The following is an 18,392-nucleotide window of genomic DNA, read 5'->3' on the forward strand; positions in this document are numbered from 1 at the left end:
CATAATAATGATGTGTGTTTTAATCTTTCGGAAAAAAATAAAATGAACTCCTTTGGTCTCATGGTGGCATGTGTGGAAAATGGCAGATGTATATAAAGACAGTTTGGCTTTTTGAAGGTTGTGAAGATCAGACAAAAAGACGGGGACTGCCATCGAGAGGGAAAAATAACTCCTAACAGACCTTCATCACAAAACAAGAAATCAATGTAATTTGTCCAAGAGCTTACACTTAAGTTCAGTTCAGTTAAGTTCAGTATTTTAGTAGCTCAGGTATACTTAGCTCCATTTGGCAAAGTACTTATTTGGGATGATTGTAACCATCATCCTCCCCAACCCCTTTAATGCGGACCCCAGCATGTCAAAGCACCACAAAATTTTCAATGCAAAACCTGCCTCAAACTTTTCCTGTAATTTACTTTGTCCTCATTTACATCCTCATATTTTTAATTAGATACTTTTACCCCGATATGAAATTCATATTTCCTTCTCTTGTGTTTTATTCACAATTATTCATGAATAATTCATGAATATATATATATATATATATATATATATATATATATATATATATATATATATATATATATATATATATAGCCAATTTTAAATATGACATTGTGATATAATTTGGAAACTGTAATAGCGACAGTGAGAAAATGCTATCATCTTACATAGTTTTTATTTTGGCAGTTAAACATCTGCGGAATTGGATTCTAGCAATGAATGTTTCTTATGTATCCATGGATGGACGGACATGGATTTCTGTGACACTGAAGAAAACTTGATGATAAATGACATTTATCTGTGTTTAGCTAGGTAGCTAGGCTCTCTTGGAAATTCACTCAATGGTGAACTTGCGTGTTTCCATCTTAAAAAATCCCAGACAATGTCAAACTTGAGATACTTTGATTGTCTGGAATAAGTTTTCCAAATAGATATTTATGGACTTTTAACTGAGTTCTAGCAATTTATCTCCAGAACCTTCCAACAATAAAGTCCACATAATAGTGAAAGTGTCTGTTTAAACCCTGAAATATACCAGACAAACTGTCTCTATGAACATCTGCCACTTTAGGATGCCCTCTGTGGTGTTACCATGACGATCAAGTCAATCCTTAGAACCTGCTCCATTCTCGGGTGTGCTGCATTCTAGAATTCCAGAATCCCAAATCCATCCAGGTAAGTTCTAGAACGGATTCCACCAAATTCTCCGCCCTCTCTCTCTGTCTCTCTCCATCTCTGTATATATTCAGCCATTTTGCAAACAAACAAAAACAGTTTGGTAGTCCCTTTCTTCTATAGCTGTGTAGTGACGGAGTCCTCTATGACCTCGCAGCTGTCCTCGATGACATCATCGCAAGGTCCCACCCAACCGCCCATCATCATCACCCCTCCTCCTCCCCCTCCTCCATCCACGCTGCCATCACCCGATCCTCCCATGCCTCCACCCTGGAAAACGTCCTCACTGGAGTCCAGGAGGCGCGAGCTGGACTCAGACATGTTGGAAGCACAGTGCAGGGATTGGCAGGGGCAGGGGGGCGGGAGGGGCAGTGTCAAAAGCGAGTCTCGCCCATTCGTTCTCCGAGGAGAGAACGACGGGTTACTGATGTCAACAGAATGGCCCATCTCGTTCAGGTGAGTCTCGCTTCTGGTCACGTTGCTGAGTCCGAAGTCGGAGTGGCTGTGGCTCCCCAAGGGGCGGAGCAACCCGTCAGAGATGGTGTAGGAGACTGGGGACTGAACAGGGACAGGCATGGGTGGGGCTTTGCGTTTGGAGCGGGAGAACAGGTAGGAGAGGCGTTTGAAAGAGTCCGTCTTTGCACTTGGACCTGATAGGCGCTGCAGACGGCTCCTTGTACGAGCGAGTGATGATGAGAGTGCTGAAGAGAATGATGAAGATGACGACGGGACAACAGAGGTGGAGGATGGAGAGATGACGGTCGTCTTCAGCCCATTGCTCTTTGGTTTTCCCTCCTCTTCCTCCTCCTCTGTCCCCCATTCAATACCTTCCTCCAGCTCCTCCCCACCTACCCCCCTTTCTACCTGGGTCATTCCAGAAATAGAACGCACCAGTGCAGACACGCCGAGCGTTGGTGTCGGCTTTGTGTCGTCTTCTGCTGGAGTCATGAAGGTCACGCTCTTTGATCTCTGGACTCCCAAGCCTCCTCCGGTGCCTTCACCTGACTCGCTGTCGTCCTCAGATGCCATGGCACCATCATCTTTCGTTGTCTCACTGGAGGAGGAGTAGTTACGCCGAGGAGGACGCCGGTTCCCAAGGAGATCTAGGACCTCGTAGCGGAAACTGGAGATGTCTTGCTTCAGCTCCTAAAGATAGACATGAATTCATAATGTAAATCCTAAGGATATAACATTTCTTGCTATGAGAAGCTAAAATTGAGGTTTAAAAAAAGTAGCACTTCTACTTTTCATTCGGAGGGATGTACTGTTAATTCTAAATCCCTATATCAAAAAATATCTAATATCCAAAGGAAAACCAAGAAGTAAAAACCACAGAAAGGGAAGGCGAGGGTGAGGGTGAGGAGGGTAAGTGGGAGAGATGAGGCTGATGACTGGCTGAGAGAGGGGAGGTGAACCATTAGTTTGTAGAAGCAGAGGGTGAAGAGGAGGGTGATGAAGAGAGGAAGATCAAGGTCAAGAGACATGCAAAAAGAGAGGAAAACAGAGTGGATAAATCCTGAAAGTGAGTGTAAAGAGACTGGGGTCGGTGGAGGGGAAATGACGAGAAGCAAACATTTATTCTCAGTTTAGTTGGCATCAATGAAACTTGTAGGTTTAGTCTCAACTGCTTAACATAAAAGAAGAGAAAATAAAGGTTTAACATGGACAAAATGAGTAAGTCTGTTAACCCAACAGTATTAAAATATCAGAAGCTTCAGGGTTTACTCAAAGTTTCTTAAACTGTATAGCCACACATCTGACACCAAGTACTTCTGTACTGAAGATGACAGTGTAACAAGTATTTATGGCAATGCTAATAGCTAGATAGCCTGCTAGCATTGGTACTGTACTGTACTAATGATATAGCTTCCTCCTGCTGATGGAAAATTTGTTGGTAAAACTGATGATGAAGTGACCAGCGTTCCAAACTCAACTTTTTTGACTGTTATGAATACATCATCTTGGGCAGTAAGATTGCAAGTCAGCAACAACATAGTGCGACCCAACTTTGGGAGACACGAGTGGCAAGAAAGGGGTGAGATAAACTCACTGATGTCTCACACCCTGTACCCGATATCACCTTTGCAAATATCCTATGACCAGAGGTGTGTTATATCTTGCAATACAATTGTAAAGAACAATTCCAGGTGGTATGGTCCAAAGTGTCACTTAGCACTGAGTTGTATTTGATTTTGGGGAATGATACTAGAGCACTTTCTTGTGGTTTTTGTCTTTAATGTCTGTAATTGCCATTGTGTGGCATTGTCAGCAAAATATAATGCTAGATCAATGGAGCAGCTAACTTTCTCTGAGTAAAGAAAGAAAGAAGAAAGAAGTGGAAACGTTATTCTTCACGGTCTTTAATGGGTCAAACCCTTAAAACCCTGGTTCTTCCACTTCCTACAAGGTACTCAGTAACTTGAGACCATGAAATCATGATTTATTCTCCACACTTCCAATTTCCAAAGGACCTTGAGAGCCCTAGGACATACCCTCGTGTTTATTTGAACTGTCATTTCTTCTAAAAATTGGTTTACAGTACAATCTAAATCTGTATAGCGACCCAGACATTATGCGATATCTATATTTCTGTGTATTTTCATGGAACAGAGACAAATTAGATCAGTTTCTTCTGACTGAGAGTTCCATCATGTTGTTTGTTTGTATTTTTTTGCTTCAGGCCAAACTGTTAACAGTTTCCATTTGTTTATACTCCAAATCTTTTGCTTATTTGTTTTACAAACAATCTGCATTCGAATTGCTTTGAATTTCTCTTCATCATCCGTATGATGTGGGTCTTCGTACCCAGTTTTCTTACATAATAGCTAGAGGCTGTGGATGGGCGGGGCCAAGCAATTATTTGTAGCTGTTTATTTAGTGTGTATATTATGTAATGTTGCTTTGTTCTTTTTAAATTGAGACCTTTAGGACATTTTTGGAAAATGGGATTCTACATCTAAAAAGATTAGCCTTTTAATCATTTCATCACAGATTAAACGAATTATATTCCTTAAATCAGTTGGTTTCTAGAAATGGATAAGCATTGAAGGGAAGGAATTGCCTCTCCCTTTTCCCCCCAAGAAGAAAGTAAAACAACTATTGGAAGATTTTCACTGTGTTGCTTAGCTCTGAAGCATCCACCAGGGAGGAGGGCTGATGTTTATTCCCATTCAGATCACGTGCATCATGAATTTAGCCTGTAGCTTTAATACAGAAAATTACCATAAATGCCTGCATAAACATGCACTCTGTTTACTGTAACTCGCTGCTTGCTGCATTTTTCTCCTGCAAAACAGAGAGCAACAAGACCCAAATAACTCTGCTAAAAAAAAAATCCTTTTTGTCTGTCTCACCATATGGGATCCAAATGCTTCACTGGGGAGAGTAAAAACTGACTTCAGCATGCACCTGATCTTAGCTATGTGTTTTTAAGCACACAAATGCGCACTTTCTGCACAATTACAACTCCCGTATTCTACATTAGTACACACAGAAGTACACGAGCACACTCGGGGTGTGAACATTGATTGAGTATGATGTGCACCTGATGTTGTTTTTGCATTGAAAAACCCAGAGGAACTTTCCACTTCAAAGCCCAGGCTGGGCTCCAAGGGCTTCATGAGAAACAGACTCGGGAGGTAAAAGCAGCTCAGAATAATTTATGGCCCAGAATATTTTGGAAAGGCAAAGAAGCTCTCTTCAAGGGTTATTGACTTAATGGCTGGTATTGATGAGAGCTGTAGATTTGGGCAGGAGGTGGTTATTAAAAATCTTTTGATAAATCTCAGTAGAGACGAAGAGCAGCTCTGCATCTGGTATCAATGAAACCTGCACTATTATCACAGCACTAACATACATAAACAGTTGCTGTGCTCTGTTTCTGCAGACTGGCCTGTGAAGCTTTTAATTACAGATTTGCTGCAAACCTGAAGAAAGATGGATTTTACACTCATTACTTACAGCATGTGAGAGGTGTTCTGTCTTTATTCTGATCACCCACCTTAAAGTTTTCCTCTGTCAGTCCCTCGTCTGTCTTGGCACTGCGTATCATTGCTGCCACGTACCTCTTCACCAGGTTCCGGATCACTTCCTGTTGGAGACAGGTGCCATAATTTCATTGCTAGCATGTGGTTGTGTTTTTGTGATGGACCTGTCCAGTCTATGCTAACACCTGCTGATAGCTTCACACTCCACCCTCTCTGTACTCTCAACTGCTCTTTCGTTGGTTACAGCCAGTTCACAGGTCATTGTTGTTAATATCAAATCAACCAATCACATGAATTTAGGGCATGTAGAGATTGTCAAAAATCAACAAAGAACTGGGGTGCAAGGCAGGAGGACAATCAACCCCCACCCCTAGGGGAGGAAGCAAGAGTTACTGAGAGTGAGGGGCAAACAAAGGGCAAACGCACACTACCTTAAAAGGATTTGGGGGTCAGGGTGTCAGCACCCTTGGCCACTGTACTAGTGTATTTCTATTGTGGGGGGGAGGAGACCAGAGGTTATAACTGTAACTGTTGTGTGGAGTTCTTTAGATCAGCCTTTAGCATAGGACTGCATAGGAGTGCAGTGTGCTGATCTCCAGATGCATCTGTAAGAATAATGGGTAATAAAAGGATTGTGTAAAACATTGAAACATCTCAGCGTGATCTCTATCAGGACCAAAAGAATTGCAGAGACCGGCGTTGTCTCAACAGTTTCCAGCAGCTTGTTGAATCTGTGCCATGAAGAATTAAGTTAAAATGCTAAATTGGGGTTTTTAAAAAGCCGCGAGAGTGTCTTGTAGTTCTTGGACGTTTAAGCTTGTATGTATCTTCTCTGTAAATCCCTCCAAACAAATCGCCTCCAAATCAAGGATGTGCTCCTACTGAAAAAATAATCCCTACAAAGAGAAACTTCACAAACTTACTAAGTACTTACTATACTGGCTAAATCCATCTCCATGATACACTGACTTTTACTGATTTCTAATGTACTGAAAACCCACTGAATCTTTATTCATTCAGATATTATATTGTTGTGCTCTGTGTCTGTCTGAGCTGTGTGAACATTGCAATGCAGCACAATTCAACCCTGTGTAGGAATTTAAATGTTATTGTCTCATTAAGTAATCAGCCAATGAGGCGGGTCACCCTCATTGATTTACAGACCAAAGACAAATTTCACAAGCATTTGGTGCTCAGTGGGTGGCAATTCAAACCCTGACACACTGCAACAGTGCGCGCACACACTAACACACTGCATCCTCCCACAGTCAACACCTGTGCCTGCCAAACAGGACGGTCTGGCATGCTGTCACTCTCCGCCTCTGCCAAGACACACCACACACTCTTGTTAAAATGCAGGACAGATTCCTGCAGCAAACCTTAAAAAACATGGACGGATATCAAAGTAACAATCAGCACTGCCAAATACAAAGTACTGGCGTTCCTGCGTTTGTAGTCCCTGCCAGTGCTGAGGTGTCAAAATAAAAGAGCTCAGTTTTGGTTGATTTGCTCTACTAATACTGAAAAAAATCCCCTTAAAGCTGGACATCAAACGGAGGGTTACAGCTGCCAAAAACAATGCACGGTTTCGTTTACTGAAAAAGGTGCTCACTGTCTTTGTAACTCAAAGTAGAGCAAAACTCTCAAAACACAAATTCACTTGGATTCACAGTAATCAGACCTTTTGCTATTCACGAGATGAAAAGCACACAAGCTTTTCTCTAGTGATTTTTAAGGCCAAGGGGGTTAAAAAATTCTCAGGTGATAATAGTTACCTGACGTTCAAGAGAAACAGTGAAGATGTTTCAGAGCATCTGGATTACATTGGCCTTATCAGCGAGCCTTTACTGAACCCTACAGCACCCTTGAATCATACACTTTAGAATCACAGATTCACTGGTTTTCAATGTTGAAGCCTCAACATTTGCATTATGGCAGCCAGATGGAAGTACTGGCTTTCTGAAGCCACATGTGGCCATCTTTGGACAAGAGTCAAACAAAAGGAAGCGAGACCGAGTAGTAATACAAAGTGGGGACTTTACATATAACTCAGTGACTATAAACCTGAAGGCACTGAGTTTGCTGGCAAAGCAGTGTGGGGAAAAGTAGTAAGGACACTCCTACTGTATGTCAGTAAAGATGAGGACTGTGCAGGAACTACACACCTGGTAGTGCTGATTCTGCCTCAGACTGTCGGCATGACGCTCCTGCAAAGAGAAGAAACGTTGTGTTAATACATGGTTTTCCACATTTAGCAAAAAGTTATTTTACTCCTGTATCTCCAAAAATGTGCACTCCCTTACAACTAAACTGTACCCTCACTTATGAGCGCAGGGAACGCCCTCTCGCCACCAAAGACCAACAAAGCCTACATAAGGAGGCAAGGAGGCAACAATGACACTTTCATCTGGTATATTTGGGGTCAACTCCTCTATGGGACCATTTTTATTAAGGTTTGGCTCTTCTTCTTCTTGCTGCTGTACCCTTTTAAGGGTTACTGCAGCAGATCACCTGCCTTTATCTTACCCTATTCCCTAGCATCCTCTGTCACTTAACCCTTTGCATGTCCTCCTTCACTACACCCATGAATCTTCTCTGTGATTTGGTAGATTGTGTTAAACAGTCTGGTCACTGCCCTCTCTAATTGACTCCATACCTCCACAGGATTGTCATGAAGCATAAAAAGTTGTACAAAATGCTTTGAGTGCCCAGGTAGAGTAGAGAGGCACTATATAAGACCCAGTCCTTTTACCAACCACTCTTCAACCTCTTCAAAGCTGCCCTCACTTCCTCCTCACTAATCCTCTGCACCTTTTTATTCACCAACTTTCCTCTTTTCTCCCTCTCATTTTCTTATTTTTCATAAAAAAAAAACACCTGCAAGGTTTTGTTTAGAGTGTACCCTTTAACCAGATTACCCTTCTTAGAAGTTTCACATCCAATTTTTTGGGTTGTCAAAGCAGTTTGGGGAAGCTCTGGCTACAATATTTCGACTTAGCTTCTGACAACAAAACCCAATTTGGAGCGGGTGGGCAAACGTTTCTGCCTGTCACTGTTTCAAATACAGGTAAACTGAAAGAAAAAAAACTTTGCTGAATCAAAGGATGACAGCTGGTGAACTGAGCCCGGAAATTTGCTAATGTGTCCCCTCTTTTTGCTCTCCACATAGACTGTTTACCTTTGAGCTAGTCGAGCCTGTTCAAACGCGATTGTGCCACAGAAACGAGACTACAAACAGAAACCACAAATATGCATATTCATATCGGTTTATAGAGATCATCATCAGGATGATAAATCTGACATTTTTATAGAGAGTTTATCTGTCTTCTAGTGCCAAACTGAACCAAAAGCAGCCAGGTAACAAATTGATTTTGGGAATTTCATAAGAAAATTAAGCTTTTACAATCCTTCATACTAGAGAGGTGCCGAATAATGAATTTCATTTAATCATTTTTTTCCACTCAAAACTATTATATATGTAACAGTTTAAAGGGCCAAGTTATGCCCTTCATTCACATTTCAGTGCTGTCATCCAGAATCACAATCATTACAGTGGCAGAAACGAGCAGAAATGTGAATCTCTCCTCTATAAAAGGCTTTTCTCACCTTATCCAATGATAAATTAAATCGAGGCGAGCATGCTGGGAGGATGAAGGTTATTTTTAGCGGGCTACAGCAAACCAAACCTAAGACACAGGACTTGTCACTCTGCTGCAGACTTTGCTGAACTCAAGAAGACAAACAGACATGAATACGTGCAGATTTCGCAATACGATATCACATATAGAATAATAGATAAATCGAGGTGAAACCGTTAAAGGAGTTCAGAAAAAAGTAGAGAAAACATCTGTTTTCACATCAAACCCATACAAGTAACCACTGCACTAAAGTGACAACAGGTTTAAAAAAAAAAAAAAAGCTCAGAAAACACAATAAAATATATGATCGAATTTTTCCTTTTTATTATGAGTCATTTTACTTTATGTGTATTGTGTGCTGATGTTCTTGTAGCTAAGGATTTTAAATGCAGGATCTAGACAGTTATCTGATCACAACAAATTAAATAATATTAATAAAAAACAATAAATCTGCAGTTGGCAAAACACCTCCCACCTCCACCACGACAGCTCCTCACTTTCCTGCTGTGTGACTTCATGTAACATCTACTGTCACATATGTCTGCGCTGCTGTTCTTCCTGCCTCTGGCTTTCCACGTTTGCCTGCTCGGTCCCACAGCAAAACATGAACTAGTCATAAAAAACAATCTGTGTTTGTGATTCAGATGAGTTTGAAAAGAATGCATTTCAAATGGAAATATATTTGTTATCTGCAGCACGTGCACTCAGTGGCCCTTTTTTGGGTACAACTGCTCAATGCAAAACAGCATGGGCATCACATTGAGGAGGAAAGGAGATTAATTAATTAATTCTCTGCTTGGATTTTCCCACACAACCATCTTTAGAGTTTAATGAAAAACTATCCAGTGAGCAGCAGTTCTCTGGGAAAACAGAGCAGAACGGCCAGACTGCTTTGAGCTGATAGGAGCATAAACTCAAACAACCACTCGCTACAACCAAGGTATGCAGAAAAGCATCTCTGAATGCATAGCATGTCAGACCTTGAACCAGATGAGCTATAGCAGCAGAAGACCGGACGCCACTCCTGTCAGCTAGAAACAGGAAACTTAGTCTATTACTGTTATTTCTACCACCTCAGTGAAACTGGACAGAAGACTGGATAATAGCTTCCTGTCTGGTGAGTCTTGATTTCTGCTGAAACGCTGAGATTGTAGCGTCAGAAGTTGGTTTAAACAACATGAAAGCAGTGGATCCATCATGGTTCAGGCGGCTGATACTGTGATAGCATTGGGAATATTTTCTTGGCACGCTTTAGGTCCGTTAGAGCTTTGTTTAACCCATTAAAACCGCTGTGAGCACAAACTACTGTAACTCCTGAACCAATTGAAAAATTTCAGCAGTTCCTGAAAGCAGCAAGTCTGTGCTTTTCAGTGATATGAGAGTCACGGTAAACCCATGCAAGGTGCCTCCTTCCAAATCTCGGCAAATAACACAGGACACAGTAAAAATAATGGTACAAAGAACCCAAAGTCTGTCTCATCTGTCAACAAACCTTTGTCTTCTTGGGGCTGCTGTGACGCCATGACTGGGATTACTGTATTCACCCTAATATCATTGAAAAGTGCAGAGTTGCTGCTTTCAGGAAGCATTGGAATTACTTTAATTGTGCAAATGGTTCAGGAGTTCTGGGAGTTTCGGATGTTTAAAAAAATGTTGCAAAAACCTCTCTGACACCAGCAACAGGTTAGGCTTTAGAGGGTTAAATGCCACAGTTTGCATGAGTTGTATTGTTGCTGATCATTTCCATCCATTTATGACCACAGTGTACCAGGCCTCTGATGGCAGTTACCAGCAGGATAATGCACCGTGTCCCAAAGCTCAAACCGAATCCACAAATCTGGTTTCTTGAACATGACAATGAGTTCACTGAACTCAAATGGCCTCCACAGTCACCAGATCTCAATGTGATGCAGCACCAAACAGTTTAACCCAAACTACGACTTTCCAAAACATGTAGTTTTAATGCTCAAATCATTTTAAATAAAAAAAAAAAGTAAAGTGTTTCACATCCAAATGTAGACTTTTTCTCCTTTTTAAAAGTGGAAAACACTGATTTCACGTAAATGCACACAAATCAGTATCTGACATACGAGAGCGTGGTGTTCAGGGACACGACAAAAGCTGAAAAACTGTGTTCAGAAACATAACTCAACTGGTCATAGGTTGGGAGGATTTTGAACATGGAGGAGCTGTGGTGAGATCCACAAGTTCATTTTACATGGTAATGTAAAGGCTTTATGGGGCAAAGTATCATTTTTTTAACCTCACACATCAACTTTATCACAATCCTAGACACACGAGAAACAGAGAGCTCATTCAAACCAATTTGCTCCTTTTAAAATCTCAACAATATCAGAAAACAGACGAATATTTGGCCGGATATTTGTCGGCCGCAGATGCACGTCAGCCGTAACTCGATGTTTCATTGGCGTCGAGGCGACTAAAGGCTCGTCGTCCTTATCAGCATTCCTTCATTTCTGCATCTGTCACACAAACATCCATCATCTCTCTCCTGTTTCGTATCTCGCATTTTTTCATTTTGTTTTCATCTCGGCCCAATCACGGCCGTTTCACCTCTCCATCTCCACTTCATCTTCGTCATGTTCTACACTTGTCTAACTCGACCCCCTTCGAAACTGTCTCCCTCTCTTTCTCTCACTGCTTGCTGCTAATGCAAAAAACCCGACACATAAAAAACTTCACTCAACCCCGTCCCTTTCTTCAGAGCAATCATTATTCTTCATATCTCACGCTGTTTTTGTGTTTACTCTTAATACACACACACACACACACACACACACACACACACACACACACACACACACACACACACACAGGCTCTCTCCCTCAATCAGATCTCTGCAGTGCTGTGTGTGTCTCTGTGAACCTATGTGGGCTGGTTGGCTTATATAACTCAGCTGACTTCAGTTGAGGTGAGCATGCCAGCTGCAGTGTGTGTGTGTGTGTGTGAATTATCGCTCTGCGCCGCGTGCTCGCCGGCTCTCTCCAGCTGACTGGGCTGTTAAATGTGTTTATCTGCCGATGTTCCTTCTGTGATTATAGAAACGCAGCTGATGTTCGTCCACGTGCGGTGCGATTGTATTTGTTAGGCTTTTTCTGTGTTCGGCTCTTTCTTTGCCTCTTTAATCCACCCTCACTGCGAGCAGACCGAGTCCTTCTGCTTTGATCAGGTGGGCGACTGCTCAGAGGTCAAAAAAGCCACATTCACTGCAGATCATTTGGATCTCCATGATTTTATTAATCACAAAAAGAACATCAGCTGACAAGTCCTTCCTCCGCCTCCCCACTCACTTTTTGTACTAACTCTGCTGCTTTATGCTGCTTCTATTTCAGTCGGTACTTCACAGCAAACCAAACCATCAACCCGAAATGTTCAGTCATAAGAAGAAAAAGCCTGGATTTCTGTCAGGTTTCACAAATCTCTGTTACTCTAGTGTATGTAGGCTGATCACAGTTGTCTGTGTAATAAACCCCCAAAATTCAGAGTCAGCAGAAGACAAATACAGTATGTCAAAGTTTAAAAGAGAAATACTGCTGTAAATATTGTGGCTTTTATATTGGGACTACTGTCAAATCAATTTTGGCTAAAAAAAACCCCAAACCAAACCCAAATACATTATTTTAATGAGAGCTTTTTAAATACATGAGGCATAAACTCCTCACAAGCAGCTGTTCAGCTTTTCTCAGCTAATGGAAATGGACTGTTATTATCATTATTATTATTATTTAAATTAGTTTTGTTTCTTCTGTGATTCAGTCACACTCGAGCTGGGATGTCAAACTAATTTTACACCGTGGGCCGGACCAGTGAAGCTAATTAATCCCTGACATATCATAATATAAGAAAAACAAGTGCAATCTCAAGAATAAGTCCCTGATTTCTAAATGGCAAATGTGCAAAATAAAAATTCCTGGTAGCTTACTGCCCAGACTGTCCTGTATTTATAGTGGAAAATTCCTATGTTTGACACCCCACTAGAGAACCTAAAAATAGGTTAGTGACCTGATCGCTACTAGGAAAGATTGGTTGTCACTAGGGGTGGGTTTTAATAATCGATTCATCGATTAAAATCGATTCTGGCTTGGATAACGTGACATCGATTCATTAAAATCCTGAATTGATTTTTTAATATAAATGTATTTTGCCCAAAATTCCAGAATCTCAGGTGAAACCTCACAAAATTTCAACAACCACCAAACATTTAAAACTGTAAATGAGAGCAGGAACACGGCTTCTTCACAAAGATGTAAACACAAAGCGCCGACCCGCGGATCAGAATCAGTGAGATGTGACTGCACCTGACGGCACGCACACGGTCGGGGCTGAAAGCCGACAGCTCGCCGATTCTGATGTTTCGGCGGGTCGGCGCTTTGTGTTTACGTCCTTTTTGCGCCGATTCTAAAGCTGTTAGTTTGATCTCTCTCCAAACAATATTGACCGAACCAGCAGCAAAAGAAGATCCAAACTGCGCTTCACAAAAACATCGTCATGAATTCACTCTGACTTTTACTGTTTTGCTTCCACCACAATAAAATCACACTTCATGCACAGCTCTCTCTCTCTCTCTCTGTACTTCAAGAACAGTTTCAGTCTAAAAATCTGTTTTCTGCATTATTCGCTTGCTTGTTACGCACAAGTCTACTGTTGTTTACAGCGCTGTCGGCCGATGTTTTTTTTACTTACTTCCGAAAAGAAAACCTCATTTCTGCCGTTCAACAGGCTTCTGAACAAATGTAAACTTTTTAAAATACAAAATGCCTGTTAGCCGTGTCTCTAATAAAACCGCTGTAACTTCAGAGGTAATGTTCATATGCTGATTAATGGTTTTCTTTCGTTTCTGATGTACTGCAGAATACTTATATAAAATCCCAGGCCAGGAAAATCACCTTCATGTTTTTCTGTTTTATCTTCAGCTACTTTGACACAAAGGCCTCTGCTGTGATGCTCACACCTTTGATAAAGTCTGGAAAGTGTCAGCTTCCTTTTTATAGATACAAAAATATGTAAATGTACTGATCTGAATTATATTATTTCTGACTGTCTGAGGCAAAATTTCCCAGATTCGAATCGAATCGAATCGTGGATCAAATCGATTCAGGACATTGTGAATCGGAATCGAATCGATTCTAGAAATCAGTGACGATACCCAGCCACGCAGTGATTGCACTGAATTTGCTTTTAGAGGCCGATTAGTTGACTAAGTAGTTGATTGATCAAGCATTTTCAATTATAAGGCGATTACACATGAAGACACGGTGCTGTCCGACTCGGGCTGACTGCATTTACTCTCAGACAGACTGGCAAGTCAGTCTGGCGCAGACAGATTGTCAACACATAGCAATCAATGGGAGTCAGTCTGTGCAGGTTAGCAAAACGTACACACAGTGTGCCTTTTTGCAATAGTGAAGATGATTCAGCTGTTTTCAATCTGGTTATATTCCTATATAAATCAAGCACCGGTGTCATTTTGCAGGTAAATAACTGTCCTGCAGCGACTACGTCACTATTTGTGGACAAATTTCTGTCTCGGACATAAGAGGCAGATGTAAGATGGCCTATGCATGCAGCTGGCGACAGATCTGCAAGTTCCCATTTCAACTCTAACAGACAGAGAGTTGAAATCATTGCTGTTTTGCTCCTGCACACAAGTAATTTCAAAGGGAACAATCACACGTTTATTGGACAAGGTTGCAATAATCTGTCTTCCTTAGTGTGACAGCAGCATAAAAGTCCCCTAAGGAGCCTTTCTGAAGATTTTAGTTGCATCAAAGACCTTTGTAGTACAGTTTGGCTTTTAAGCTTTTCATTCTGATTTACAAGCTAAAGAAGATCCATCTTTTCATTTTCAGAGTCATGGAGGTGTTTTCCACCCATCACAGGGCAAGAGATGAGGTCCACCAGTCATTCAGCCATCCACTCTCACATTCACACATATGGCCAATTTAGAGTCATCGGTCAACCTATCAGACACGTCTTTGGATGTCAGAAAGAAGGGAATACACACACGGACAGGTAGAATGTGCAAACTCCACACAGAAAAGCCCAAGATTCACTCCATAGCAGTCTGTTGAAGTTTACCACAGTCATTCTTCAGGTCTTTGCCCCTGAAACCGTTGTTTCTCTTTTCTGAACTCAGTGGTTTCTGTCATATTTCAAACAGATTTCCAGTGAGAGTAGTCTCTGCCTCTACAGCTACCTGTAGAAAAACCCAGGAATGATTCCAATGGTCATCAAACCACGACTTTACTGACATACACTGAGGTGTCAAAACTTGTCATTAAGGGTATAGAGAAGATCATCGAATGTAGTCTTTATGAGGGAAGAGTTCAAACCTCCAGCTAAGTTTCCATTTATGGCCTGTAAATTCTTCAGTCTTCAGCCCAGGACAGTTTGTAGGCTTTGCGCACACATAGCATATTAGTTCACACATTAGCAGCGACTCCAGTTTTTTCTCAACGTTGTGAACTTTAAAGGTTTCGTCTGCAGCTGCTGTTCTGAGTGTCTCATAACTGCAGAGTTTTGATCCTGGCAGCTGCATCTTGTTCTGTCACCATCAGTCATTTTCAAAATTCATCTCCATCTTTCCAAATACAAACAGACTAAACCACATTCCTGTCTGGGACTGGAGTGCAGAAGGCAACAAGGATGACACAAAGAATAAAGGAAATAAAACAATACATGTGCTTCAGTACAAACAGTCCATCCTTCCCATCAAATATTTTGTACTTCACTTTTGCAAGAAAACAGGGAAATAGTTATAATTTCCATCTTCCCGTTCATATCCTCAACAAATACTGAACATAACGCAGAGAGGGACTTGTCCAGGGTGGGTGTCTCTCACCCAGTGTCAGAGTTATAATCTATAACTACCGCTTGTCCTCGACATCGTCAGCAAGATTATGAAACAACTTCCAGGTTGAATTTAATTAAACAATGTGTAATATTTCTATCTCTATAAATACATCAAATCTTTGGTTTTGAAATTGTGTCTAGAGAGCAGATTGTGTAGGTTTTTTGGGCTCTTGTTTTATCTGTCTTTTATAGTGTCCTTTTCAATTTACAATTGAAACCTTGCACCACCACAAGGTTGTGAAACCCTGCCCAAGAGTTAAACTCAGAAAAAGCAAATTAGAAAGATGCTGTGCAAACATCTGAACAGACTGTTGATGCTTTCAGTGACAAAATAATAATTTAAGAGGGAACCATTATGGTTAAGCTCAACAAGAATGTCGCAAACAGAATCCAGATACTGTGAGCCTCTACCTTATTCTGCCTCCACTTACCGTGAACTCCCGCAGGTTTTCACATTTGTGCGTCCCCTCCCCGGGCGGCTGCCCTGTCCTGCACAGCTTGTTGTGGAGCCACATGAGCAGGTACCAGAAGGACTTGGGGCTTGGAATGATGTTGAACGGAGGCGGCAGCGTGCCGCCCTCGTCAAAGTAACTCATCCACAGCTTGGTGCGTGCAAACTTCCACTCAATGTCAGCATGGTCCTGCAGCAGGAGAAGGAGGCACCTGAATTTACAAGCTCAAGTGACAAGGACAGACATCTGAAATCTCTGAATTCCTCTTCATTAATGGTTGATAACGTCCACTGAACTTAAATATTTGACTTCAATATTTAACATATCAAATTCTCTTTGCAGGGAGCAGTTCACACCATAGCATGAAATCTTAACTTCTTATAAAAGTAATTTGATGAATTTCATAATTATCATTGATCTTTCAGATTATGGAGAAAACTTGTGGCCATTTTTATAGTGTTTTGTAATTTAACATGCAGTGACGGTCGCATCCTGATTAAAACAGAAAGCACACTAACCCTAAACAAACAAACTTCTCACGGTATAGGAACTGAGATCAAGAGTGTTCACTGGACAAATGACACCAAACAAGCTTCCCCTCACTCATTAATCCTTTCAGCACACTCGTGCTTTCACTCACAGCAATGAGTTGGTAGGAGTTGTTCATCATGGCGATCAGCATGTTGAGCAGAACCACCAGTGAGATAACGTTGTACGTCCCGAACATGGTTGCCCCGACAAACTCCGTAAACTCGTGGCGAGCCTTCACGTTGGTGACGTACAGATTTAACAGCCCAAATATGGACCAGAAGAGAGACTGGAGAGTCTCAAATAACCTGAGGACAGAGAGAGAGGAAACTTCATAAGGTTCTTCAAAAGATCACAACAACAAACTGCTTTTAAACAAAAAGGATAATGCAACAAACCAGACAGACAACGCATAAATAGCTTTTATCTATATAAACCTGTCTCTAACTCTAAGCTTTAATTTGCGCATTATTTAGACACTCACTCAGTTTAAACCACTCGTCTCCCAGTTATGTGTGTTTTCAAATGCAGCTGACAAGCAAAACAAATTTAGACTGATTTGCAATTTAATAGAAATTCAAATCCAAACTGAACACTCAGCTAATGTTGTCAGCATGATTGATATGAGATTTAAACCACCCACAGGAAATGTCTTTTTGGGTAGAAGCAAATGTTATAAGCTGACAGATGTAAGTTCATTATGACTGGGCTAAGCAAAACTGCTCTCACATCGCTAAAGCTGCAGTGAGTGGAGACTAAAACTTTACCTGCATATGAGTTTAACATTTAAATGCACAAATCTGCAATTGTTATCAGAAAATGGCCACAGATCAGAGTTAGTAATATCAGTGCTGAGTTAAACCGAGTCGGCATTTGTTGGCACAGAACCTGCATCCAGATGGCAACACATTACATGCTGCAGCAGGAGAAAGATGAGCATCAAATACACAGTGAAGCAGTTTTTTCCTGCACTGAGACAATACGGCGATGTGTCCTTCCTAAGGGTAGATTACTGACCCGCCGTCACTCCAATGACCCTGAAAATGATGTCTTCACACATTTCATTTTTGGGTAATTAGACATTTGTTCGAAATCTGTTTGCTTAATTACAAAATGCACAACCACATTTCCATCTTGGCTCTGAATAAAAACATGAACAGAGAAAGATAACACTTCAATCCTAGAGAACTGGTTCAACGAACATTTACAGGTCAATCCTTTTCTTGGATAATTGACTGACTTTGTACCCCTTCCTGATGCAACCTTCCCATTAATCTAGGCTTGTGACAGCCTGAGGCTTGTTCTGTTTACCCCAAAGCTACTACCTAAAATGTTTTAGCATCCACAGGCCAGACCAGAGCGAATTTCTAAAATGATGAAATTGCTGTGTAAAATCGAGGTTATCAGGTGCACAGCTGTTCCCTGCCTCGGGCTCCCTGGGAGGTTTGTCCAGCTACACCTCACCCATCTACACCTTCACAAAGCTGTGTTATGACGTGCCGGTGATGTGGTTAAGGCTTGGCTTTCAAAAATTATTCTCATTTTACAAAGTTCATTCACCTCAGGTTGCGTCCGTGCAGCTCACGCCTGCAAACTGAGCTCTTGCATTTGTCTTGTGACCTTTTAAGCACAAATGTCACTGTAGTAAAAAGCCCCCGAGGGTCTGCCTGCAATGGCGTGTGCGTTCAATAAATGCTCAGTTTGTCCATGATTAAAGCGGACCACCTGTGCTTCT

At 41.4% G+C, this 18,392-nt stretch overlaps 1 protein-coding gene across 1 annotated transcript in view; it reads right to left on the bottom strand.

The window, feature by feature from the left end:
• Positions 1-604: 604 nt before the first annotated feature.
• The window catches only part of trpc5a (transient receptor potential cation channel, subfamily C, member 5a), a gene marked incomplete at its 5' end in the record, with an annotated part of 130,521 nt that continues 112,733 nt past the window's right edge, over positions 605-18,392 (bottom strand). The window contains 5 exons of the mRNA XM_082528691.1: positions 605-2,325; positions 5,180-5,269; positions 7,331-7,372; positions 16,109-16,318; positions 16,770-16,965. Coding sequence (XP_082384817.1) covers positions 1,297-2,325; positions 5,180-5,269; positions 7,331-7,372; positions 16,109-16,318; positions 16,770-16,965 — 1,567 coding nt within the window. The 3' untranslated portion in view covers positions 605-1,296. The remainder of the gene's footprint in view (positions 2,326-5,179; positions 5,270-7,330; positions 7,373-16,108; positions 16,319-16,769; positions 16,966-18,392) is intronic.

The sequence above is a fragment of the Aulonocara stuartgranti genome (assembly GCF_965226115.1).
Source record: "Aulonocara stuartgranti genome assembly, chromosome: 3".
NCBI lineage: Eukaryota > Metazoa > Chordata > Actinopteri > Cichliformes > Cichlidae > Aulonocara > Aulonocara stuartgranti.